The 26,890-nt window shown below is 34.1% G+C and overlaps 1 protein-coding gene across 1 annotated transcript in view; it reads right to left on the bottom strand.

Annotated features, from left to right (window-relative positions):
* Positions 1 to 22,645: 22,645 nt before the first annotated feature.
* LOC127852306 (3-oxoacyl-[acyl-carrier-protein] reductase FabG-like) overlaps positions 22,646 to 26,890 on the bottom strand; it is a 55,437-nt gene continuing 51,192 nt past the window's right edge. Inside the window, exon 10 of the mRNA XM_052386241.1 lies at positions 22,646 to 22,844. Within this exon, the coding sequence (XP_052242201.1) occupies positions 22,686 to 22,844 (159 nt within the window). The 3' untranslated portion in view covers positions 22,646 to 22,685. The remainder of the gene's footprint in view (positions 22,845 to 26,890) is intronic.

Raw genomic sequence — 26,890 nt, 5'->3', positions numbered from 1 at the left:
CCTTGGAGAACAGTCTTGAACAGAGAGTCTGCCTGGTGAAGTGTCCAAGCCAACTTTCGTCGTTTGACGGTCGCCAGTAGGGGCTCTTGTGGACCAACAAGTTTTGCAGTCATGTTCCGGACGTACTCGTTGGTCTTGGGCTCCGTTTCAGAGATGCGGAGCAGTTTTCGGAGACATTAATGTTCAAATGCCTGTATCCTGCGTTCTGTGTCCGCGTGAAGCGTTCAGGCCTCGCAACCGTAGAGTAGGATGGAAACTACGAGGGACTTGCAGAGCCTGTACTTAGTGGGGAAGCTGATGGAATGGCTTGTTAACAACCTGATTAGTCTGACCAACGCTGCCGTCGCCGTTGCAATTCTTATTCGGACCTTAGCGGTACTGGTACAATCCTTGGACAGGGTAGCGCCCAAGTACTTGAAGCTGGTCACTACTTCTAGCTTCTCGCCGTTCATAAAGATGTGCCACTTCTACTCCTCCAATATCTTTTGTCATAATGCCGTAAGTGATACAGTCGTTGCCTCTCCCCGGTGCTTAATCAGCTCGGAGGGATGTTATCTAGTCCAAATAAACGTACTCCCAGAGCCTTTGATAATTTTTGCTATAGTGGCTTTGGGAGTACATATCCACCCGTTCATGAACACAATCGCAGTTTTGCGCACAGATTTCGTGCGCATCACTTAACAGACGTCGTTCGTTACCAATTAAGGAAAGCGATGAATAAACTTCACAAACACATTAAATTCACCTGAATGGCAGCCTACGGACGTTATCCTTTGCATGCAACCTAAAACACACGACGATATTTCAATCCACTATTCTTTCTGACATTTTCATTTTGAAATTATGAACAGTGTAAATATTTGACGACTGTTCGACATCGTTATCGGCTGAGGGCTAATCAAATACCACGATGTGCAAAAGATTGGTGTACTGCGACCTAACCGATAGCGACACTTTTTGTCGGCAGCAGAACAACAGTTCCCAATATGGTTGATAGAGCATACGAAAGAATAAAATAGTAAATAAAAAGAAATTATTTCTTGCTTTAATGGTACCATTTGCATGAGTTTGTGCTTTAAACAGGTAAACGTTGATAATTTTGTGCAGTAGCAGTGTTCTTTAGCCTAATATTAACTAAAAAATTGCTAAAACAAGGCTTTTTGTATCATAACCTTAGAAATAAATTTGCTAGATTTTACTCTAAGTATGGTGATTTAATTTCAAAATATAATGTTTCTTTAAAATGGCATTTAAATAATGGAATCTCCCATCCATCATTTTACGGAGATGTTTTGAAGCGTGTCCGCAAATTAAAATATGTTAAACCAAATGTTCATATTAAACTTTTCAATTTAATAAACTTGTTTTTATCAAAAGGATACGATGCTTATGTACTTAAAAACACGTGTATGATGGTTTTCGATTCACTATATCTTTCTTCCCTTAAAATTTGGAATCATTAGTGATATTATAGGCATTTTTCACTGTTGAATAAAATTGTGTCATTGTGTCGTATGAACAAATCTGCATGAAAACTACATTATAGGCATTTTTCACTGTTGAATAAAATTGTGTCATTTAGTCGTATGAACAAATCTGCATGAAAACTACATTTGGACTCAAATCGTACATCAAATCATTTCTGTCTTCAGTTGTCAAAACACCTATATACTGTTTAATTCCAATAATGTCGCTTTAATGGAATTACCATTTTTATTCATTTGCTTCTTAATATTAAATCACCTAAACTTGTTTTATTAGTAGCTCAGCCCCATTAATATTTTTATTTAATACTGCCCCTGGAATTTGTTCACGTCATTACGTCATTATGGATTTTTGTGACGTCATACGACCGACTTTCCCAGTTGTAATCTACATGCATAGGTCATTGGGTTTTAAACGTTCCATTTTATTTATATTTTCTCTCTGATAGGCGTTTCTTGTTTGATTTTTTTTTTTTTTTTGATTTTTTTTTAGCAGTCACATAAACAACCAAACTATGTAATATGGAATTTTTACACCCATAATTGCTGCTTCTTCCTGTATTTGCGCGATGATTATCTGAGATATTAACTCCATGACGCTATATTCTCAAATCTTTTTCTATAAAGAAGGAATGTAGTTGACAATTGTTAATAGTTTTATTTGATCGTTCGTCAAAAAGTTGTAACTCTGTTACTCTTGTATCTTCAATGCAATTGAGTAATTAAATAGTAATTAAATTGAATGCGTTTTAATTCCCTTTTATTATTGTTTAATTTGAGTTTCAATGCTATGACGTTAAATTTTATTTACACTTAAATGTATTATGACTATTGCTGGGCCAAGTGTGAGGTTGAGCGCTCTATAACCAGGTTTAAACCCCCAATGCTTTGCATTGACCGTTCCAAGGCGGTGACCCCAGCTTTATTCATATTTTGTGTTTATGTTGGTTTGTATTGTGCTGTATTGTGCTGTTTTGTACTGTTTGGGCAATCGGTCACTTGCCTTAAATAAAGGACCAACTAATTGTTTGTAATGAAAATTCAATACTGCTCCAGCAGCTGGAGTTTCACTCTTTTATTTTGCAGTGGTGATACAATTTTGCACCTTTAACAATAGACGGCGTATTGCAACTCTCAGCAACCCTTTGGGTTATTAAGCTGAGAGTTGCATTATTGCAACTAGGACGTTATCCAATCCCGGAGATTTTCCTCCCTGAGGACTACGTACTGCCTTAAGTATAGGTGGCCTTTCGTGGTCCAATCCGGCTTTGTATTCTTTATTTTTTGTTTTGCAATTTCTTTTCATTGGGCTTAAAGCAATCTTGGCGGCGCCGGTCCCCTCTCCAAGAATGTGCAACTGGTCGTACGAGTCGTGCCAGTCCCCTGACTTCGTTTTACCCGCCAACAGAATGGTAATTATCTTAATTTAAGAGTCGATAAGATTATAAACGAATTTCAACGGGTATACACGAGGGCCTTGATAAATATGTCGTGTAATAAAGCTTATCGATTGAACCACAACACACTTTGCAATGCTATATCGATGGGGTCGAACCAACTAGGTTGTTAAAATACTCGAAATTATTATTTTACAAGCACGAATGTTATTGAACACATTCGAACAAAAAAAGCTATGGAGACTGAGAGTGATATTTTTATGTAATCAAATGGTAACCAAAATCATACATTTTTCAGCAGAATGCTAATAAATTCATTTTTTTTAAATTATATTAATATGAGGATAATTTACCTTTTTTATCATGACTATGACCCAGCAACAAAATAATGTGGAAAGTTTTTTGTAAGTTTGAAAAAGCAATACAACATGACCAGCTTAACACTTACGGATAATTGTTGCTTATGAAGTGTGCAAAGTGGTCTGTACATTGAGTGTATCGTCCACTTTGTGTATACACTATATGAGGCCATCTTGTACCGTGTTAATAGATAATGAAACTGTACTTTACTTCTTAAAAAAGAATTAGTATTCGATTGCGTTGCATACATCGCGTTCAAACAGATATGTGGTCAAAATTGTGTTGCAAATGCAGTTGACTGTTCTGACTGTAAGAACAATTGAAGATTTTTTTAGAAAAATTATCTAAATTAGGTTCAGTTCCATGTATACACTTAACACATAAAATAACAGAAAATTAAACAGTATCTCACCTGTACACGAGAAGCCTCCAAGCAGACGTGATTTAATTTTGTTAACAAATCAAATATTCCTAGCGATCAACATTCACTTTTGTTTTCTCTAATATTCATTCACTTTTGTTTTCTATTATATTGATATGCATTTATCGCGGTTCAATTTTTTTAATGCAAAATCACGTGAAATGCTAAGTAATTTTATTTGTTAAATACACTAAACTTATTAATGACCACCGTGTATGCTTTTTATTTGTGGTTATTTTAAGGAGTAATAGACCGTTTGAAATAATAGGAGATTTTTACGTGCGCACCGGTTCGGCCGCCATATTGGAGGTATTCCAGCGAAGCGTAAACATCGATCAAAATTAAGAGAGCGTAAAACTGTGACTCATGGCGTCTAAATCACTGAACCAAAAAGGGCCGTACAAAGATAGAATGGAGCCTGCAACAAAAGCAAGGTACATTGAAAAAAATTGCATTGATTGGTGGTATTGACCCATATGATTTGAAAAAGCTTTGTGATGATGTGAATCAACTGCCATCGTTAATTATGTGTTGTTTACACCTAGTATTAACACGATGGAAGATCTGAAAAACTTCAAAAGCTTAGATGCAGTGAATCAAGTTGAGTGTGGCTGGGTTTCTGGCGTGACTTCTGCTGTGTTGAGTAACAGACTGTTAGTGAAAGGAAGGGTAAGTTATTGCTTTTCTCTTGAAATTCATTGTTATGGATATTGAGCTATTTTTGTAATTTTTTCTCATTACTACATCAGCCCTGTTCACAGATTTGTACTGGTACATATGTATCGAGGTAAACAGCATTTGTACTACCACCCCTCGAAGCTAGCTTTTTTTAGCAAGTACTTTTGCAAGATGTGGTAAAATGTCTGTGTAAGGCTCGAGAGGTCCTGGGTTTGATTCCCAGTCGAGGCGTGTTACTGTATGTTCTAGCCAGTAACACATAATATACACTACTAAGTACAATGTTATTCTCATGTATACAAAGAATTGAACTGAATTTTTACTTTGCTGACCTATGATATCTGATTTCTAAGATCCAGTTATGATGTTCTTAACGACAAAACGCATGGTTGAGAAGATTATTTTAGATTTTGGTTTCACTTCAAACAGCATGAGCGACATGCTTACAACTTAGGTATTATTAGCTTTTATGCTGACTTTTTTGTGTGTTTCATATGTCAAGATGCTTAATATCTTGTAAATGTAGTTCAATATTGCTTTTTTATACTTACAGGTTCTTCACTCTCAGAGAATGCATGAAAAACCACTGTCCCCATGGTTCATCTCTACGACGAAGGATGGACAAGTTTTGGCAAGTCACTGTGACTGTATGGCAGGATGTGGAGAAACTTGCACACATGTTGCTGCCTAAATGTTTTGGGTTATGAGAACTGTTAAAGTAAGAGACAAAAGGACTGTAACACCGGAACCAGCATATTGGACCATCCTCCATCCGTGAAGAATGTTGAGTATAGAGAAATTGCCAACATTAACTTTCAAGTCCCTCAAGAGAAAATTTGAAGAGTGTTTAAGTAGCTCAACTAGTCAAATTTCTAAAAATCATAAATCTAAAGTTCATCCTGTAAGAAAGACTATGAAAATCCCTTCCCCTACAGAAAGTGAATTAGACTCTTTCTTCTCTGATCTAGTTTCCACCAACCGCAAGCATGCAATCTTATCAATTGTGCCTGATTATCTTGAGAGCTACAAACCCAAGTCAGCAGTGCTCAAGTTGCCTAAACCACTAACTGAACTCAAGAACAAACAATCAATGAATTTAGATTATGACCAGCTGATCAAATCATGTGAGAGCATTGAAATTACGGTCACTGACGAGGAAATTGAAAATGTAGAGAAAATCACCCGAAAAAAGGTAAGTGAGGGTAAGTGGTTTAATTACCGCGTATCACAGCATCAAAAATGAAGAGTGTTTACACTGCGAACATAGATAATCCGTCAAGTGCGTTAGTAAAATATATTGTTTATCCTAATGTAAACTTAATAAATGAGGCCACCAAATGGGGGATCGACAATAAGAAAAAAGCCGCCACTTTGTGTTGCGAAGCCCTTGCTACTGACCATGACAATGTTGAGTTAATAGAAACAGGACTTTTTTATCAAAGGACAGACCATTTATAGGTGCTTCCCCAGATGGGATCATCAACTGTGATTGCTGTGGGTCCTGTTTATTGGACGTTGAGTGTCCATTCAATCACAAAGGCAAAGTGATTGATGAATCAGTGCCTAATTTGATTAAAGGGGAAGATGGAGAGCTATGTTTGGACAGAAATCATCCATACTTCTTCCAAATTCAAACTCAACTTGTGGTTACACAGTTGGAATCGTGTTACTTTGTTGTGTTGAGTGACATCAGTGTTCATATTGAACAAATAAATTTCAACCCGGAATTTTATGAACAAATCTGTGCTAAGGCAGAAGTTTTTTTCGTAGGGCTTTGTTACCAGAGCTTGTTGGAAAGTACTTTACCTGTCTGTCTAACACCAATCAAACTGATATGAACTCGCTACATATTCTTAAGGAAAGAACATCCAGTCAAAAAGATGATGGTAATGTGGGAGAAAGGTTTTGCTATTGTAGAGGACTTGAGGAGCCACCCATGGTTGGTTGCGATGGAGAAAATTGCAAAATTGTGTGGTTTCATTTTAGCTGTGTTAATATCACCAAGTCGCCTGAGGAAATAGAAACAGTGAAATGGTATTGTCCAGATTGTGCTATGTAATTGTTAACTTATTTGAAATGAAAGTGACAACTTGATCGCAACAATTTCTGAGAAATGTGTATCTGTTTAATGAATAATTTTTCTCCTGAGAAAATATTGTACCATTTTCATATTGACAGATATTTGTTAATAAATGAGTGATGCATTTTGGCTAGTTATGTGACTAATATGGTTAATGGAGTTGTCTTTCTTGATCATTTGAGCTTTGGTTCTTAGAAAACTGGGCTTAATGCATGTGCGTAAAGTGTCATCCAAGATTAGCCTGTGCAGTACGCACAGGCTAATCAGGGACGACACTTTCCGCCTAAATTGGATTTTTGCTAAGAAGAGACTTCATTTAAACGAAAAATTTCAAAAAAGCGGTAAATGCTGTCCCTGATTAGCCTGTGCAGACTGCTCAGGCTAATCTGGGATAACACTTTACGCACATGCATTATGCCCAAATTTCTCAGAAACGACTTAAATTGCTCATAAAAATGTCTTATTTGTTAAGTCTTCTGAGTAAAAGACTGATATTTTTGTTTTTATAGGAAATCTTCTTGATTTTGCAAAATTGAGAATTCTGTTCCTATTAAGTATGAAATGCATAACACATACATCCTGGTTAAATATGTTTGAAACAAAAAAAAATACACAATCCAAGCGGTACAATAGGGGGCGTTGTGGTTCACAAACGCAGCTCTTGTTTTAACTATTTTGGTATGCAGGCATTTAAAAACTGTATGTAAACAGCTCATACATAAAAAACATTAATGTTTTCCTATATCAGTAGTTAATTAATATAACACCCAATAAACGATAAATTAAATAACATACATGTTTGTAAAAACATATTGGATTATTTACTTCATTAATGCCATTACAACGTGTCAGAATTATTTTGGGATAGATGTCAAAACAAATTTTTTGATTTTTTAAGATACCTCAACTTTAATAAAAAGTAAACGTATACACAAGCTACGCTAAAAAAAGTACAAGTACTATTTAAAGCTGTACTGACAGTTTTTAAACGCACGGTACATCAACCACAAATTATATACTCGTTCTAATATCTAGAGTAATAACCCGTTCACAGCTAACGGTTAAAACAAGTGGTAGGCAGGGAATATGCATTTTTTTTATGTGAGGTTGATTGCTAACGGTTGATAATATAATGGGTTATTTGTATTGATCCGTTGGATGAATGCATTGTACGTCTGCTGTACACTTTGACAGCTGTTATGTTTTGCTTTTGTGTTGTTGAAATAGTCATATTTAAGTTGTGCAAACAATTTCTGTATTTTTATACTCTTCTTTATTGTGCGACTTTTTAGAAAATACAATATATTTGTATTGAAGTTTTTTGTGTTTTTTTATATTACCATTTATTATTATTGGGTGTACTAGGTTGCCACAATGTACTGGATTTTCTTTTTATAAATGAAATAAAATTATGAACACATGCGTATGGTACAAGTGTCAGTACAAACCATGTTAACATATAAATAACGAAAACATTATAAATTAAATAATAAATATATCATAAATTATAAATAAATTAAATATTAAATAAATTATATGTGTACTACATAAAGTTCGAACAATCGTTACATGAACAAATGTATTTAATTGGTATTTAATTGTTACTAATAAATACCTTAATTGTATCTTAAGCGAATGCACTACTCAGGCTTTATGAATACATGAGAACGGTATATATGCACACATAGTTGTTGTTACGCCTTGTACGTGTTCTTACTTTAACTGCCGTGATTGTATACATGTGTACTGAATATATGTACACATTGTTGCTGTTACACCTTGTACGTGTTCTTACTTTAATGCTGTTACACCTTGTACATGTTCTTACTTTAATGCTGCGATTGTATACATGAATACTGTATATGTGCACACATTGTTGTTGTTACGCCTTGTACGTATTATTACTTTGTAAGAACACACTTTTTTTGCGTTTGAAGATTATGTTTTATGTAGGTCTACAGTAGTCACGTCAAATTTAATAGTATACTGTGTAATGCAATGCTATTAGATATATAAGATTTTCATGAGCTGACAATATGCTATTGGTCGTTTTCATGCTATAATAAACACAGTCATACACAATTAAGAGCACACACACGCGCGCAGACACATACACGCTATACACTGCTATTTTTGTTAAATACATACACACATCCACTGAAAATATTTTTGTTACATACATAGACACTTCATTAAAAAAAAAGGCCATTACGGCTGTCTAAACTTTCGATTTTCGTGTTTTAGACTGCCATAGAGTGGCGTCCCTTAATACATACTAAACAGTTTAAAATTATATTCTAGTTTTGCTTGGTAAACCGTAGCGGCAATTTAGCGTGCACTAGATTGCCACAATGTACGGGGACTTTTTATGAATGAAATAAAATTATGAACACATGCATACACACACGAACTTATGTAGGTCTACAGTAGTCACGTCAAATTTAATAGTATACTGTGTAATGCAATGCTATTAGATATATAAGGTTTTCATGAGCTGACAATATGCTATTGGTCGTTTCATGCTATAATAAACACAGTCATACACAATTAAGAGCACACACACGCGCGCAGACACATACACGCTATACACTGCTATTTTTGTTAAATACATACACACATCCACTGAAAATATTATTGTTACATACATAGACACTTCATTAAAAAAAGGCCATTACGGCTGTCTAAACTTTCGATTTTCGTGTTTTAGACTGCCATAGAGTGGCGTCTCTTAATACATACTAAACAGTTTAAAATTATATTATAGTTTTGCTTGGTAAACCGTAGCGGCAATTTAGCGTGCACTAGGTTGCCACAATGTACGGGAACTTTTTATGAATGAAATAAAATTATGAACACATGCATACACACACGAACATAATAAATACACTATGATTAATTCAATGATTAAAACTCCACATATGACTTAAAGGAAATAATTAAGTATTTTGTTTCTTTCAGTTGTTTGCATTAAATATTATCTTGAAATAGTGATTTATGATTATATTTACTGACTTGTATATGCTATTTTTATTTTTATTCAGTTCATTTTAGATGTCGAAAGGATACCCTAAAATGTTCACTTTAGTGAATATAGTCGTTTATTATTTTTCTCTTACTCTTGTGATTATTTTTTTTATTTCTTCATTTCTATGGAATATTCATCTTTTTGTTTCCATAATTTGTGTTTTCTTTTTTTCGTTGTTTGTATGTATGGATATCTTATCGTTTATAATAGAAAGCAACTGGACTGTAAAAAAAAAACAAAGATCAACCGGACAAGCACACACACATTATCATTTACAACACCCTTCACCATTTTAAATGATTAAATTATGTACTTTAAATGTAAAAGGGCTAAACAATAAAGATAAACGCATAAAAATCTTCAAATGTTTAGACGAAAAAAAAAATAGTATATGCCTAATACAGGAAAGTCACTTGACACATACTTTAGCACAAACCTTAAAAGATGAATGGGACGGAGAAATCTATCTCAGTGGACAACATACTAATAAACAAGGCATTGCCTTTCTGATAAAAAGTAACATAGGGATCACAGTTGATAACCTTAACGAAATAATAATTGGCAGACTAGCAAGTATAGATATAAAAATACATGAAACACAACTAACATTAATCAACGTTTACGGTCCTAACATAGATGACTCCACATTTTACGAAACATTACAATCCATTATAATTAATAACCAAGATAAAAATATTATAATCGGTGGTGATTTCAATACTGTCCTGAACCCAGTATTAGATAAAAAGAATGGAAACCTTTATACTCATCCTAAAAATAGAAATATTTTAAATAACATAATTGAAAACTACAATATGATAGATATCTGGCGTACAGTACACCCAAACGAAAGCAAATTCACCTGGCACTCAAACACAAAACCAACAATATTTTGTAGACTAGACTATTTTTTAATATCTGAATCTCTTTGCAACATTATTGACACATGTAACATAAAACCAGGATTTATGACTGATCACTCTCTAGTTGAACTTAAACTGCATAATATACAACCTGAAAGAGGCCCAGGATACTTTTAAGTTAACAACAGCATCTTATTGGATACACAATATCAAACACAAATAAAACAGGAAATATTAAATACAGTTCAAAATAATAAAGATGCAAACCCAAACACCTTATGGGAAGTACTTAAAGGAAATATACGTAACACAACAATTAGATACACATCATTTAAACAAAAAGAAACACACAAACTTGAAACTGAAACCATCAAAACCATTGAAACACTTGAAAAACAATTGCATCAAACAAACACAAATGATACCACCGACATTTAAAATGAAATAACATTTAAAAAACAAATATTAGATGGAATCTATCATACACGTCTCAATGGAATAATACTAAGAGCGCGTGCACAGCATGTTGAACACAATGAAAAAAATACAAAATACTTCGCAAACATTGAAAAACGTAGAAGTGAACAAAAAACTATACACAAATTAGTAGTCAATGGCAAAGATATAACAAACATGACTCAAATACTAGAAGAACAACGTTTATTTTTCGAAACCCTCTATAAACGAAAACATGTTGAAAATAACACCCTTTTTAAAAATACACATCATGCTTTAAACGAAGAGGAAAAACAACTGTGCGACGGATTGCTTAATGAATATGAATGTGGATTAGCCCTAAAAGATATGCAAAATAACAAAAGCCCAGGATCTGATGGCATCACAATCGAATTTTATAAAATATTCTGGAATGATATAAAAACACATCTTATTAATTCACTAAACTATTCATTTAACAACGAAAACTTAACTACGCTACAAAAACAAGGTATTATATCACTTATTCCAAAACCTGGAAAAAACTTAGAATCCTTATCAAACTGGCGTCCGATTAGTTTACTAAACAATGATTATAAAATTGCAACTAAAAGTATAGCAAACAGAATAAAAAAAGTATTACCAGCAATCATTTCAAGATCTCAATCTGGTTTCATAAAGGGACGTTACATTGGTGAAAACGTTCGTCTTATCCAAGAATGCATAAACTATTTCAACAATTCAAATAATCCTGGTCTAATATTCTTTGCAGACTTCGAAAAGGCATTCGATTCGCTTGATCATTCATTTATGTTCTCTTGCTTAGAAAATATGAACTTTGGTGAAAGTCTCATCCAATGGGTCAAACTATTCTATACCGATATTAACAGTTTAATCATTAACAATGGCTTCTTTTCAAACAGTTTTAACATCGAACGAGGGGTTCGACAAGGATGTCCACTCTCATCATCGCTATTTATTATCTGCATCGAGTATCTATCACATCACATCCAATCAAATAAACACATAAAAGGCATATCACTAGAACCTGACGAAGAAATCAAACAGTCCCTATTTGCTGACGATGCAACTTATTTTTTAAACGACAATTACGATTCTTTCCATAACCTAATAGAATCGCTAACCCTTTACGGAATGACATCGGGTCTGAAACTAAACAAAAGTAAATGTACTGTGCTACGAGCAGGTAAATTAAAACAAAGTAATGTCCTATATAAAAAAGAAATGAAATTTAATTGGACATCCGATGAAGCCACAACGTTAGGAATTACTTTCACAAATAATGAAAAAGATACAGTTCTTAAAAACATACTACCTAAATTACAGAATTTTAAAAACTGCTTAAAATCATGGCATCACCGTAAACTTACACTTATCGGAAAAAACACAGTATTGAAAACGTTTGCACTTCCTAAATTAATTTATGTATTAACAGTCCTCCCAAATCCACCAAATGATATTATTAACGATATAAAATCAGCAATATTTAATTTCATATGGGACGGTAAGCCTGATAAAATAAAACGAACTCAGTTAATTCAATCTGTAGAAAATGGAGGTATCCAATTAACGAACATTGACTCATTCTTGAATGCAATCAAATGCAGCTGGGTTAAAAGATACCTAGACAATGCCAATACAAGTAAATGGAAATTATTCTATCAGAAAATCCTAAAAAAATATGGTGACTCCTTACTCTTTGAATGTAACATCAGCAAATCTATCTTACATGAAATTGCAAACGAAAACATATTTCTGTCTGATGTTCTATCAGCATGGTGTGATGTCACGCATAACCTAGAAACCCAAACAAGCAGTAAAACTATTCTATGGAACAATAAAGACATAACTTCAAACAATAAGACGTTTTTCTATAAAGATTGGTTTGAACGAAGCATTAAATATGTCGACCAATTATATGACTACAGAATTAAGGATTTCTACTCTTTTAATGATATATGCTACATATACGGAATACCTTCAAATAATTTTCTGAAGTACTACACATTAATCAAAAGCATACCCATACATATTAAATCTGAAATCAATACAAATAATACACCATGTACTCAAACAACATTCGTAGAAAATATACTTGGAAGAAAAAACAAAACAAATAAAATATTTTACACACTACAAATTAAAAACCCAACAGAAAACTCAAAAACCCAAAATAAATGGCAAGTCCTTTTCGGAGTACATGAACTTAATTGGAAACACATATTTACCATGCCATATAAAGCAACTATTGAAAGCACTCTGAGAAATTTTCAATATAAATACATACATAGAATTATAGCTACAAATAAATACCTCTTTAAATGCAAATTATCTAACTCAAATCTGTGTGACTTCTGCAGTGAAAACATCGAAACTATAGAACACCTGTTTTGGGAGTGCAAACACATCCAGCCTATTTGGAATCATTTAACATCTTTTCTTGAACAACAGCAACTAAACGTTAAATTATCTTTCTTAAATGTAAGTTTCGGAATTTACTCATTGAAATCAAAAGATTGTAATAATATTGTGAATTTTATTCTTATAATGATGAAATTGTTCATCTTTAACATGAAGTTCAAAAAACAAGTACCAAATTTTAATTGTTTTATCCATAGTCTTAAACTTAAAGTCCAGATTGAGAAAGAAATAGCCCTCAGTAATGACACATTACAAAACTTTGAACAAAAATGGAATCAGATTAAATTCTCATGATGCTTGTCCACTTATATACATTTCACTCTAATGTAAGTTATCTTTCTAAAATATTTTTGTATGTTTTTTTTTTCAATCTTATAAGATCATTTTGAATATACAACGAAACACACAAGTCCAGTATGCTTTCTTCCGACTTTATACAACTCATCATTTTTCATAACAATTCTTCTATTATTTTTTTCTTTTCTCTTTAAAAAAAAAATACATATTAGCATATCTTGTATAACATGTCTGAACTTTATTGCTTTGTACAATCACTATGTTGTATATATTCATGTATACATTGTATGTATTATATTGAATAAAAAAAAAAAAAAAAAAAAGAGAATTGAATAAAGACATCATAATGATAATGCAATTCCATGTGTACCGTTTTGTTTAACTTTATTTCTTACATATTGGTCCAAGTCAAGGAGTCAAATGACAAAAAGTCCTATAACAAAGTTATTCAACTGTTTATCATACTTAAGTAAATGTTGAAGTATTTAAATGGAAAATCAATTCACAGAATTATATTTCAAGGAAAACCATGTGTACTATATTCATAATACAAGTTGAATTAATTTATTTTAAGACTTTTTGTTCAAATATTAATCCTTTATCAACAGCTCTTTAATCATAGTATTTGAGAAGTAACATCATTTAGAGAGTTAAATTTTATCAATAAAATATGATTTACAGAATGAATTATTAAACTATATAATGCTATAGACTATATATACTAAACACAGAGAGCACGGATAAGACAATACAATAGACAGTCTATTTATCAAAGTCGACCACTGATTCACATAAGTTAACCAGCGCACAACACACATGAGCTATTTTGTCAATTGTAGTAAAGCCATCCTCATCTTTTGGTGATCACTAGGTCCAATGGTAGTGTCCCATTCAAGAATGTGTACTTTTGGCGCACAAGCCCAACATGTATCCGTAGATTGGCTATTTTTCTTGTTGTTTCTACATCCAATGGAGAGAGTTGGTCTTTACCTTTGGTGAAAGCTGGAATTTTCAATGACCCACAAACAGAACCAACACTATCCGCAATGTCAAATCCTCTATCTGCCAACACTAAATCCCCCAGCAAAATGTTATCTAAAAAAGTGCAATGTTCAGTGACATATTTGTCACTTGCACGACCGCCCCAACCTTTGGAAATAAACGACACTACTCCCTGTGGTGTGATTCCAATAAGGAACTTCACAGTGTTGTGATGCTTGAATGACGACAATGTCTCTGCCCTCGCTACAAGATTTGATGGACGCTCTATAAAGATCTCGAAGCAATCAATGATAACTGCAAACTTATTTCCAAACTGTCTTTGGAACTATACTGGCATTGTTGCTCTCAATGAGGCTCTGTCAGGCCATTGCACAATTGGTTTTAGTCTTACATACATGATGTCAATAGTATTCACAAAAGTTCGAGAAATGGTTGCACATGAAACATTCATTTGGTAGGCAAGGTGATTGACAGACAAATTTAGGCGAAGTCTACTTAAAGTCATCACAAGGCACTCAAATTTTCCAAGTGTTACACTATGTTTGCTTGTTAGATAAGGATATAGATACTTGTACAATGACATCAGTATAGCAAAACAAGAAAGTCCGGTAAAGTACCTCACTCTTTCATCATTGTCTTTAAAAGTCTCCTGAGAACACATAGATGCATTCCTGATAGATGTTTTAAGATTTTCATTTTCTAGTTTCAAACGTTTATTTTCATGTTCCAATGATTCTACATCTGAAGCAAGCATATCAGTCTGAACATTCTTTGCACTATTTTTATTTACATCAGGTGGTAACTCTGGAGTGTAGTCTGAAAGATCTTGGATCAATGATCTCGCAGTCTCAGCACGTTTCTTCCGTCTCTCAAAGCGCTCAGCAGCAACTTTAGGGGCAGGCGTATTCGGAGCTTGACAACCCATGTTCACTGATGGCGCCCAGTCAGGACTGTCTCGGTCGAAAAGACATGCCTTTTGCTCTGGAAATATAAAGTGACATAAAGTATGACTTGTGTGGTATAACAATTTTCTTTCCACTTTCCTGGTCTTAACTATGAGACTCAAACCACAAATTTTTTGTCTGAGCTCCAGCTATGATCTGGTGAATAGACAAAGAATTTCATATTTTGAATCCTTTCAATATCGAAGTTTATTCTTGATGTGGATGTAGACTTGATCAATGCTTAAAATTTTGTACCAGTACCGTAGACTGTTCAACTTGTACATGGTATAAAATTATGATCACTACATTCAAGTTATTAATTCATAAATATTTGCACATAAACTTACTAGATACAAAATGGTCAGAACACACTCGAATATTCTTCGAATTCTTCCCACTAAAGTCTTGTTGTAGCCTTGCTAACCATAATCGCCGCCTCTCTGTTGACAACTCAATGGTTTTCTTGCACTGATTAGTAATTATCTCAGGTAATCTATGAAAAAATGTCTGTCCTTCTCCCTTGTAGAATTGTTATGACAGCCGATAACTCGGCAATAATTAAACATTTTGACATGTAAAGAGAAATTAAGTGAATTGTAAATAGCTGTCACTGATGCGTAATGGTTAATCGAGCGTGTCCCTCCAATATTGCCGCCGGATATTCGAACAAGCACCTGCAAACGGTCTATTTCCAATTGGTATTTATACCACTTATCGGAATTCTGTTTAACACAGAGCGCTTATTTCAACTTCCAGTAATCTGATTGGATACTCGGTGAATCGCCGGTTGTTTGCAGCGTGTTCTATAAAGTATTGATTGGAATTTAACATTAAAGTATGCAGCTTGACCTGAATACCATACTGCTTTGTGGGGTGCAGCTTCCTATATGCCGTGTTGGCCGCGGTCTACACTTTTTGCATAGGACGTTAAAATTAAAATAGTGTCAACTTGTCACAAAATAGTTTACGCCTGATAAAAGTTCTGTGTTATATTTATTTGCAAACAATGTATTGATTTGTTGCACAAATTATTGCAAAGAAAACATGGACATGCTACAACGTTTAAAATATCAATCAAATTTAAGTAAAATACTGACAGAGAAATCTCAAGTCATTCTTATATAATTAAGCTACCTACACAAACAATTGCATCATAATGCCTTCTTCCAAACTGCAGGAATTGAGCAGGATATATTTCTAGTTTCGGCAACAGTAACATTGACGCTTATCTTACTAGTCTCATATTTAATCCCCAGCTTAGTCTTATTGACACTAACATATATGTACACACAAATTGTCAGTGTAATACCTCCATCAAAACTTAAGTAATTTCGCGTTTTTTTTCTATTTTTATTTACAGTGACATTCATCTACTGCATGACTTGCCAAAATGCAGTCCGAAGCTGCAGGTAAGATTCCTACACACAGTTTCAGTGTAACCCATCATTTCAAAGTGAAGTTATTGAGTGGAAAAATTAGATCCCATTCAGCACCTCAGGTCATCGACCTTGACCTGAGGGGCTAAATGGGATCTGACTTTTCGAACTTACCGAACTGTTACTCCCGAAAACACTGTAGATAAGTTTAATAGGTTACGCATTCGCAATTAATTTCCTTCTATGTTAAATATAAAACAGTTGAAGTTCGATATCAATTTAACCATGATCAAGCGTATAGCCACTATATCATCATACATCATTGGAAAGATAAATAGAGAATACTAGGTTAGCGTTGAATACAGAGAAGTTTATGTTGCGAGGCTTAGAACGCCGGAAGCGCGAGCCTTGGCGAGCGCTTTCGGTGTTCGAGCCGAGCAACATAAACTTCTCTGTATTCAACGCTAATCCTAGTATTCTATTTATCCCATTTGATTTTTTCAACGTGACATTTAATATAAATAGATCTAATAACCTTAACAATAATTTTAATTCAGTCATAAAAGCGCTTAAAATCTAACAAATGTAACCATGCGTAGTGATATACATGTATTTGTTCTGGTACGCAAAATAGTCTTTAAAAAATTCACACACAAACTGTAAAACAAGTAAAAAATATCACCATATGCCTACATTCAATTTTACGCAGTATGCGAATTTTAACACATTACGACCGCGAAAAGAAGATTTTACTTTACTATAATTCATTTTATTTTCGAAAGAAAATGATCAAATCCAATATGGCGGCGATTGCTCCTGACAAAATGCTGTCGATGTCAACATACATGTACACCATCGACGACCTAGTTCTGGCTACCATAACTTTATGTCGCTTTTTATGATTTTTGACTGGCGCGACTTTGTACAGGTCTTTCAATACTAAATAAACTGTACGCTGAAGTTTCTTTAGCTATCGAAGACCTTGACAATTTTGACGAGTAAACAGACAATTGCAGCGACTGACACTTTATTTGACAAAATATACAGGGCAATACGTTTTCCGACTTCGGACGAATTTAAGGACGCGCAGAACGTGTTTTTTATAAAATGTTATGGGTATGCCGTGTGTGATCCGATGCATCAATGGCGCCCATGTTAAAATCATTTCCCCGAGAACAGGGAACGACAAAAGTACAAACAAAAATCAAAACACGTAAGAACTAGTATCTTACCTTTAATTATCCTTTAAAATCCATCTAATAATCCATTTAACTCAATAATTGACGATTTTGCAACTAGGGTCTTTAATAATTATTTTAGCATAGTTAAATAAAGACCCTTATGCCATTCTATCACTTTATTCAAATGAGTTTATGAACGCGATAAACTTTCTTCTTCGTCACACGCTACGTCATGTACTCTACATTACTGCTGTTCAAATGAACCGGAGCAGTTTATCTAATAATAGCCGTTGGTAAACTCGGTTGCATTTGCAGATTTCTGCATACAAACATAATTATGTTTAAACTTGCACAATGTTTTATTTATCTATGGTAAATGCACTTATTGTACGAGAAAATAATTTAATATATAAATACACAAAGAATGGAAAACATTCCAGTACACAACAGATAAATAAGTAGAAAATACCCGTGTACAAAATGGGACGTTCCCAATTCCAGTGTGGTGCTATTTTTACCATCTTATACTTTACACAGTTCTATGCCTAACGTGAATTAAATAGGAAAGCAAACATAGCAGATTATTCATGAACTGTGCGATATGTGTATGGCTTGTTGTACATTCTTAATATTTAAGTTAAATGTCAAAAGTATATGCTTTGGTTATAAGCAATGCACATTACACGAAATAAGGAAAATGTGATCAATTGACAATTCAGATATGTCGACATACAGTACATGTAGAAAAAATGTGAAATAAGTCGCGTTTATAATAAATCGTCAAAAAAATGAGGAAAATGACGCAACAAGTATGCCATTTTATGACGCCATCAATCAGCTGATTCATTATACGGATGGCGAAAAATTATGTCATATGACTAGTTTTAAAGGTTGAAGGTCGTATAATTTTGAAGCTTAAGTTTTGTCGACTTTGTTATTAATAAAAAAATAACAAAACAAAAATCGTGTAATTTCATATTTTATTTCAACATTTCTTTTGGTGAATATGTCAGATATATGTTTTTCTGCAAAATGTGCACATTTTCTTCTAATGGGTGACCTTAAAATTCGATCAATGAACCAAACAATATCGACCTAATTTTAGCGCATATCGCATGACGTCATTTAAAAAGTAGTCCGTGCACGCGAAAGGTATATTCCACAGTGTTGAATACAAGCAAGTATATCCCACAACGTGTTATACCGTCAATGTCGCGGTGAAAATGGGATAAATACATAATCTTTTGAAAAAATGCATGACATTAAATTCTATGTGTTGTAACTCAAAATATTTACCTTAGAATAGGCACAGATGTGGAGGCGGCCATTTTGGGCTCAAATAGTATGACCTACTTTCAAAGCCGGAAATCATGAACAGAAAAAGTAGATCACAAAAATGGCTTTTTTTCTTATTGCTTACAAATATACCTTCAATTTGATACCAAAACATACCATTTGCAATTGATTTTACAAATTCTAGGCATCATGCACTGAACAATGTGTGCTAAGTATCAAGTTGACTGCTTGTAACCCTACAAACAGGAGTTCCGGTTTGGGGTTATGTGATCTTAATAATGAACTTTTTAGAGATATTGAGCGGACATTTTTCTCTTGGGCGCCTTATCGCCAGCCAGCGCCAACCCATCACGGGTGTTCCTATAGGCCATATAACCTCATATTTTTGTCCTAATGCAATACAATAGAGGAGGCGTTTTGGATTACGGTCTGTGGCATTTCATTTCATTAGATGGCCTTTGTGTGACAAAATACAAACTAAACGCTGTCATTTAACACAAAGGATACCGCAATATTTCCAATGTATGTTTTTCAAAAGAGGAGTGTAAATGTCAGATTAATAGTCCACCACTTTCTTAGTTCAGTCAACCGATAACATATCAAGCAAATCGTAATGAAATGGGCTCTTAACTGCAGAGTAATTTTTTTATGAACAACTGTAAAATTAAATAATATAAACAAGCAAACATAAACATCATATTGCCAATTTCTTGATATATTTTAGCTATAATTGCTCAAGTTCACAAAAGAAACAGAATTGCAGCTTACTTTTATAAACACCAAAACGTATCTAAGACACCCAAGCTACGCCCCTGTATTCGATATATGATGCTTTGTTAAGTTTCTTGTGTTTTGTTGATATCTAGATTCGAACTTCAGAAGTGTTTGTAAAATGTAGGTCTGAATTGGTCATTTCATAATTGAATAAGTATTTTAATCAATTTGGTATCACATAAACTCGTGTGATTCTGAAAAAGTGATATTGTTTCGAGTTGATTGCATTACGGATACGTGGGTAATATTAAAGAATACATATTATATAGTTGAGCTCTGCAAACAATACACATCTTCTTGAAAACGTCTGCTGAGGACTTCTAACCACTACTCCGAACAATATGTGAAGTTAAATTTAAATACCTGTGGTAGAAGCAGTTTTGAATGTTTACCTTTAACAGACACCGACAAATGGGTCCGAATTATACATGTAGCTCGAATTATTCAAAGAATTGTCTAGCTAAAAAATACTAGGTGCACTTGGTTTTCTTAAACTGCAATGCGCATATTATCACTAACCATGTTGGTACATCTATGGCACCGGTGTTTTCAATGAGACTTACACTTTCTACACTTTCTAGTACGCAGTCCTTCAATATAGCATGTACAACTGCGCTATAAACTTTATTGTAAACTCGTATTAAAAAAGAATATTTAACCGTTTCACTTTGTTCGTTCGTACGTAACAATACTTATTTATCTCCGCGTGTAAGGTCGCCACATGATGTCGTAAATGCGTAACTTTGTTACTAAGTGGAAAGGTGCCTTATCGTCAATTGAAATCACAACACAGTTTAAGACTCAATTCGAAAAGTGTTAATATATAAGTGTTTATGAATTTAGTGCTCGTACTGTGTTATACTTCTTATCATTTACCATGGAAGAAATGAGATCTGTACAGTAATACAAAGCCCATCTACTCGGCTGTTATGCCCTAATTTAGTGATAATTTTTTTCCGTGGCAGATCAATGCCTCTGTGAATCCCGCTAACTTTCATAGATTAGTACGCGTTTCAATCAATTAATACTTACATTTGAATCAATATGCATTTAAATGTGCCTTTTTCAGTTGCTTTATTGCCGTTGTTGGAAAACACTTGCATACACTTATTTTACTTGCATCCATGTACTTTTACAATTGCGATGCGATGATTAAATACATATATATAAACCCCACTGTGATATTTTTTTATCTGTCATTAAGTTGTGATTTGCAAAAAAACAGACCCGCTACTTTGACTTTGCAAACTTACCGAAGTTATTACGCAGCGGAGCGTAAAGAAGGCAGCACATAGCACAGCGAACCGTAACAACCACGGTGTGCATTTTTTAAGTGGGATTTCGTTTTTAACATTTACGTCGAGTCTGTTAAGATAGATAATGATAATTTATTCGAAAGATAAGCAAATCTAAGAAATGAACTAATACTATGTGTACGCATACGTATGTCTGCCACTGACAACAGTGAACTGGCGCATACGTTTGTCAGCAATTGACACCTGTGCAAATACGCTTGTCCGCAACTTATAAATACACGCACATACGTATGACAGCAACAGACAACTGCTCGTGCAAACGCATGTCAGCAACTGACAACTGCTCGTACAAACGCATGTCAGCGACAGACAACTGTCCGCACATACGCATGTCAGCAACTGACAACTGCTCGTACAAACGCATGTCAGCGACCGACAACTGTCCGCACATACGCATGCCAGCAACTAACAACTGCTCGTACATACGTATGACAGCAACTGACAAATGCCCGAACAAACGTCTGTTATCAACTGACAACTACCCGCACATACGTATGTCAGCAACTGACAACTACCAGCACATACGTATGTCAGCAACTGACAACTACACGCACATACGTATGTCAGCAACTGACAACTACTCGCACATACGTATGTCAGCAACTGACAACTGCTTATACGTTCGTATGACAGCAACTTATAACTGCCCGAACAAACATTTGTTATCAACTGACAACTTCCCTTACATACGTATGCCATATACTGACAACTGCCGCACATACGTATTTAAGCAACTGACAACTACCCGCACATACGCTTGTCAGCAGGCAACATGAACACTATACTATGACTAAGATATCAATTGAAACAATATTACCAGAAACCTATCTGTAGCCAAAACGCTAATTTCTTAAAATCATTATATAAGATGACAAAGGAATTCCACATTCAGTAAAAGTTTACTGCATAAAATCACACTCGACAAAATCTAAATTTAAAAAAAAATATGCAGATATATACTTAAACATGCAAAAATATATATCTATGCAAACACCAAAAGCAGTAAAATAACATCGCTTGTATATACTTAAGTTGTGCGCAATCTAGACATCAAGAACTCGCTTGAAATTTAAAGATTACTAGTAATTTACAAAATCAATCGCATCCAAAGTTTCTAGAAATATAAAATACAAAAGCTGTGTCATTTAGCGAAGTTATAGTAAATGTATGCACAAAAATACTTTTACAAGAGTACAAAGTTCGACGTGTGTTCAAAATACAAACATCAATGGCAATACGGTATAGAGAAAATGTCGAATGCGTATAACACAATTGGTCACTACATGGTGCTTGTTGTAATCGTGGGGATGTTTGTTATCTGGGACACATGGCATGGCGGCCCCCGTCTACAGGTATGGTCGCCCCGGTGATGAAGGACGCGGCATCAGACACAAAGAAGGCGATTGCGGACGCAACTTCATCTGGCTGCCCGGGTCGACCGAGCGCGTGCGTCTCCTCGGAACGCTCCAAGAACTGAACATACACAAGTACGATCAGCATTCAGTTTGATTTTTAAATAGCAACAAAACACTGTGTGCATATATAAATATATAAATAAGTAGATCTTCTCATTCTAAATTTCTAAATACACGTGTATATTACTGTGAATGTATATGACCATTTATGTAGCTCCTCTCTTTGGAATCAAACTGTCCATTTTAGTCCTTAAACCAATTGTTGAAACTATGAATGGCACGTTAACCTGTGTTATTGTTTGAACCCAAATACGTATATTTCCATTTCAGAGTTTTCATTAATTGTATTTTACTAGATTGTGTTACGTTCCAGTGGTCAGGAATACACCCCCTACCGAATTATAATGTATAGCAAGCTTTTCATTTCTAGAACAAAGTTTGCAGAGAACCACAATACACCAATACAATGTTACGTTCCGAATATTTAACCATTCAGAGGGAAAAACTGTACAAGTCATTATCTACATAATTCTTTATAGACCATTTCCCCCCCCCCCCCCTTCTTGAGCCAACTTTGACTGCATGGTCATTAGTTAATAAAAGTGTGTAGAGGGGCAATACACAAAGTAACGTTCCAAATATAACACATCTAATAGTTTTTTCAGAAATTCATACTTGTGGTTATGAAATGTTACCTAAATTCCAAGTTGATAAGGGGCGTAACTATTGTAATTGTATATGCAGGGTGATACAAAATATAACATGCACAACAACATATCATTTGAAATAATCCAAGCCAAATCAATTTGAATATCTGAAGTAGCGAGGTGTAGAAGAAATTTTCAGAATAAACACACACATTTTTATGCAGCATTATTCCTCTATTTGATTATTTACAAATAATACACAACCTGAAGTGGTTGAACTTAAATTGATATGTATCTTTATTTAGAATTTTACATTCAGAAAAACTATTATCCTAACGCATGACACGAACTGGCTTGGTATAAAACACTTCTATTTAGAAATAATGGTCACTTTTATAAGTTTCACCTTTTGATATGCCTCCTCGTTCAACCCTTCGCGCCTCTGAAGCTCCGTGACGGTCACCCCGGGACTAAAGACGTAAACAAACAAGTGATTTCAAAATGTGCAACCGGGCGCTTTGGGATTTGTAACAAAGGCGTATTACCTTTCGTTAAACACGCTTAACATGCAGTGCAACAATTTGTTATTGATTTGAATAGATTAAACGTATGTTTGTGTGCTTGATTTCACAGCAAGTCGAATGATTATTGAAACGCTTTCGAGTCCGTTTTCTTGGTAGAACAAGTACTTGGTTTCTTTGGAGATCTAAAAAACGCTCCCACAGTGGAAATCGAACCCATAACCTACTTGTCGGTAGACGGACACCAATTTCATTACGCGATTACGACCTATATGAATATTGATTAAATTTGTCATACTGATTAGCTATTCAATCACATACGTTTAGATAGTCATGTATATGTAATATTTATAAAAAAAGACTATTGCCAAGCAATATATGTCCCCTACCGCCTCCACCATTGTCAGAAATTCCACCATTGTCAGATTTTATATATATATATATATATATATATATATATATATATATATATATATATATATATATATATATATATATATGTTGCCATAGCAACCAGAAGTTTTGACGTAGGAACAAATTTAAATGACGTGCATAATGTCCATATTGCCATTTATCCATGTTACAAGTTTCATGAAAAAATATGAAGAACTATTAAAGTTATCGCAGGATCCAGAAAACCACCATTTTCAGCAGTATTTCTAGTCTATTTGTTGCCATAGCAACCATAATTCTTGACGTAGGAACACAATGAAATGACGTGCATAATGTCCATATTGCCATCTATCCATATTTCAAGTTTCATGACAAAATATGAAGATCTTTTAAAGTTATCGCAGGATCCAGAAAAGTGTGACGGACAGACTGACAGACAGAGCGCAAACCATAAGTCCCCTCCGGTGAAACCGGTAGGGGACAAAAAAAGAACTGCCACGACGATGTAATACTTACTTGACACAGTTCACTCGGACTTGTTTCGGTGCAAGTTCTGTAACGACAGTCTTCATGTTAATAAACAATTTTAGTAGAAAACATTACGTGCTGATTAATAAACATAAATACATCGCACAGCTGAGTCTGGGACACGTGTGCACGTTTTCATCTGTTTGCTATATATACGTTCGTGGTATTACACATAAAAGTGTGTTCTCAAATCAAATCTCAACAATTCCAAACTTCTTAATTCATGAACAGCTAAGCATATTGATTTCATGAAAAAAGTTCATCGCAAAAAGACATAACTCTGTCATGAATGATTTGTTAAAGTCTACTGGACACAATCCCCAATGCTGGTTACCGCCATGCGTTTGAACATTGAACAAACCACGCCTCGAAAAATAGGGGAATTTAACACACGTTATTATCAATCTGCAATAAGAATATTCATACGATTGTTCATTACGTTCTTGGTCGTATATAATCAGGACAATAATCGCAGCATTTAATTATTCCGCATATAGCTCGCGAATAGGAAAAGAGATCTGGTCCTAACGATTACTAGTTTGTAGCAAATTAAAACTACTACACACCAACATAATGTTTCTTACAAAACCCATACCATGTAGCTCCATGTAACTACAACACACCGACATAATCTTCCTTACAGATACCCAAACATGTAGCTCCATGTAGCTACTACACACTGACATTATGTTTCCTAAAGATACCCTACCATGTGGGATTGAGTTTCCTTTAGAAGAAAAACATATTATCACCAATTTTAAAAACGAATTTCTTAGAGATATTCTCTTATCATGGAACAAAGTTAAATCATGTGATAAAGCAAGACACATCGATAAAACAATATTATGGAATAATTCAACAATAGAACAGAATAATCAACATACATTTTTCTACAGCAATTGGTATAACAGAGGCATTAAATTCTTAGAACACATATTTGACTTCAGGTCGAAAACCTTTTAAAATTTTGACACATTTAAAAATGTGTACGATATTCCTACAAATGATTACCTCAAATATTACACACTCATCAAAAGTATTCCCAAAAGCTACTTACAAAAACTAAGTGAAGAAGATTTTTTTAACTACAACCATGACACATTACTTGAAAAGGTGCTAAGTACAAAGAAAGCATGCAAATATTTATATAACCTATAACAAACCTTTGATGAAAATAAAACTAAACAGCTGCAAACATGGGAAAGTATCATGACTTCGTATAACTATAATATTGATTGGAAGAACACATATCAAATATCATTTAAAGCCACAATTGACAATAACTTACGCAACTTTCAATACAAAATTCTCCAACGTACATTACCTACTAATGCATACCTGTATAAATGTAAATTAACACCTTCAAATCTATGCTCATTCTGTTCTAGTTATAAAGAAAGTTTAATACATATTTTGAATGAATGTAATATTGTACAACCAATATGGAGAGATCTTGAATACTATTTAGCAAGTAAAGATATAAACATTGACCTTAAGGTAGCGCACCCGTAATGGGCACCTATCCAAATATAATCTAATATATTATTTTCTTAATCAGCATCATTTCACTGAACTAGATGCAATTTTTTAGGTAGGCTTTCCATGTTTTTAAAAAAATATACTGATTTTTTCAAAACCACCCCCACACTCGGCTTTTGTCCAGTTTATGTGCACCCCTGGGGTATATAAAAGTTCCATAATTCATCCAGATTTCCAAATATAGGCATGCAGTTGGTGTGTACATATGCAGAAAGGGTGTTTAAAGTTTAAACAAGATGAAAAAAGTTTTCTTTTGCAGCCATTTATTTTGTATAACTTGTTATCTATGGAAGAGCGCTATGAAATGTAAGTGGTTTCAGGCCACGTAGAAATTGGGTTTGTGAAAAACAAAGTGTCATAAAATTCAAAATAGTATCATTTAAGTAATATTTTGAACTTAGTTTTTATAGATACACTATATACAGCAAAAATACCAAGAAATAGACAGATTTACCGTTTACTTTTTGAAATAAAAA

This window comes from Dreissena polymorpha, chromosome 12, assembly GCF_020536995.1.
Source record: "Dreissena polymorpha isolate Duluth1 chromosome 12, UMN_Dpol_1.0, whole genome shotgun sequence".
Classification (NCBI taxonomy): Eukaryota; Metazoa; Mollusca; class Bivalvia; order Myida; family Dreissenidae; genus Dreissena; species Dreissena polymorpha.
This window is presented reverse-complemented; position numbering and strand designations above follow the sequence as displayed.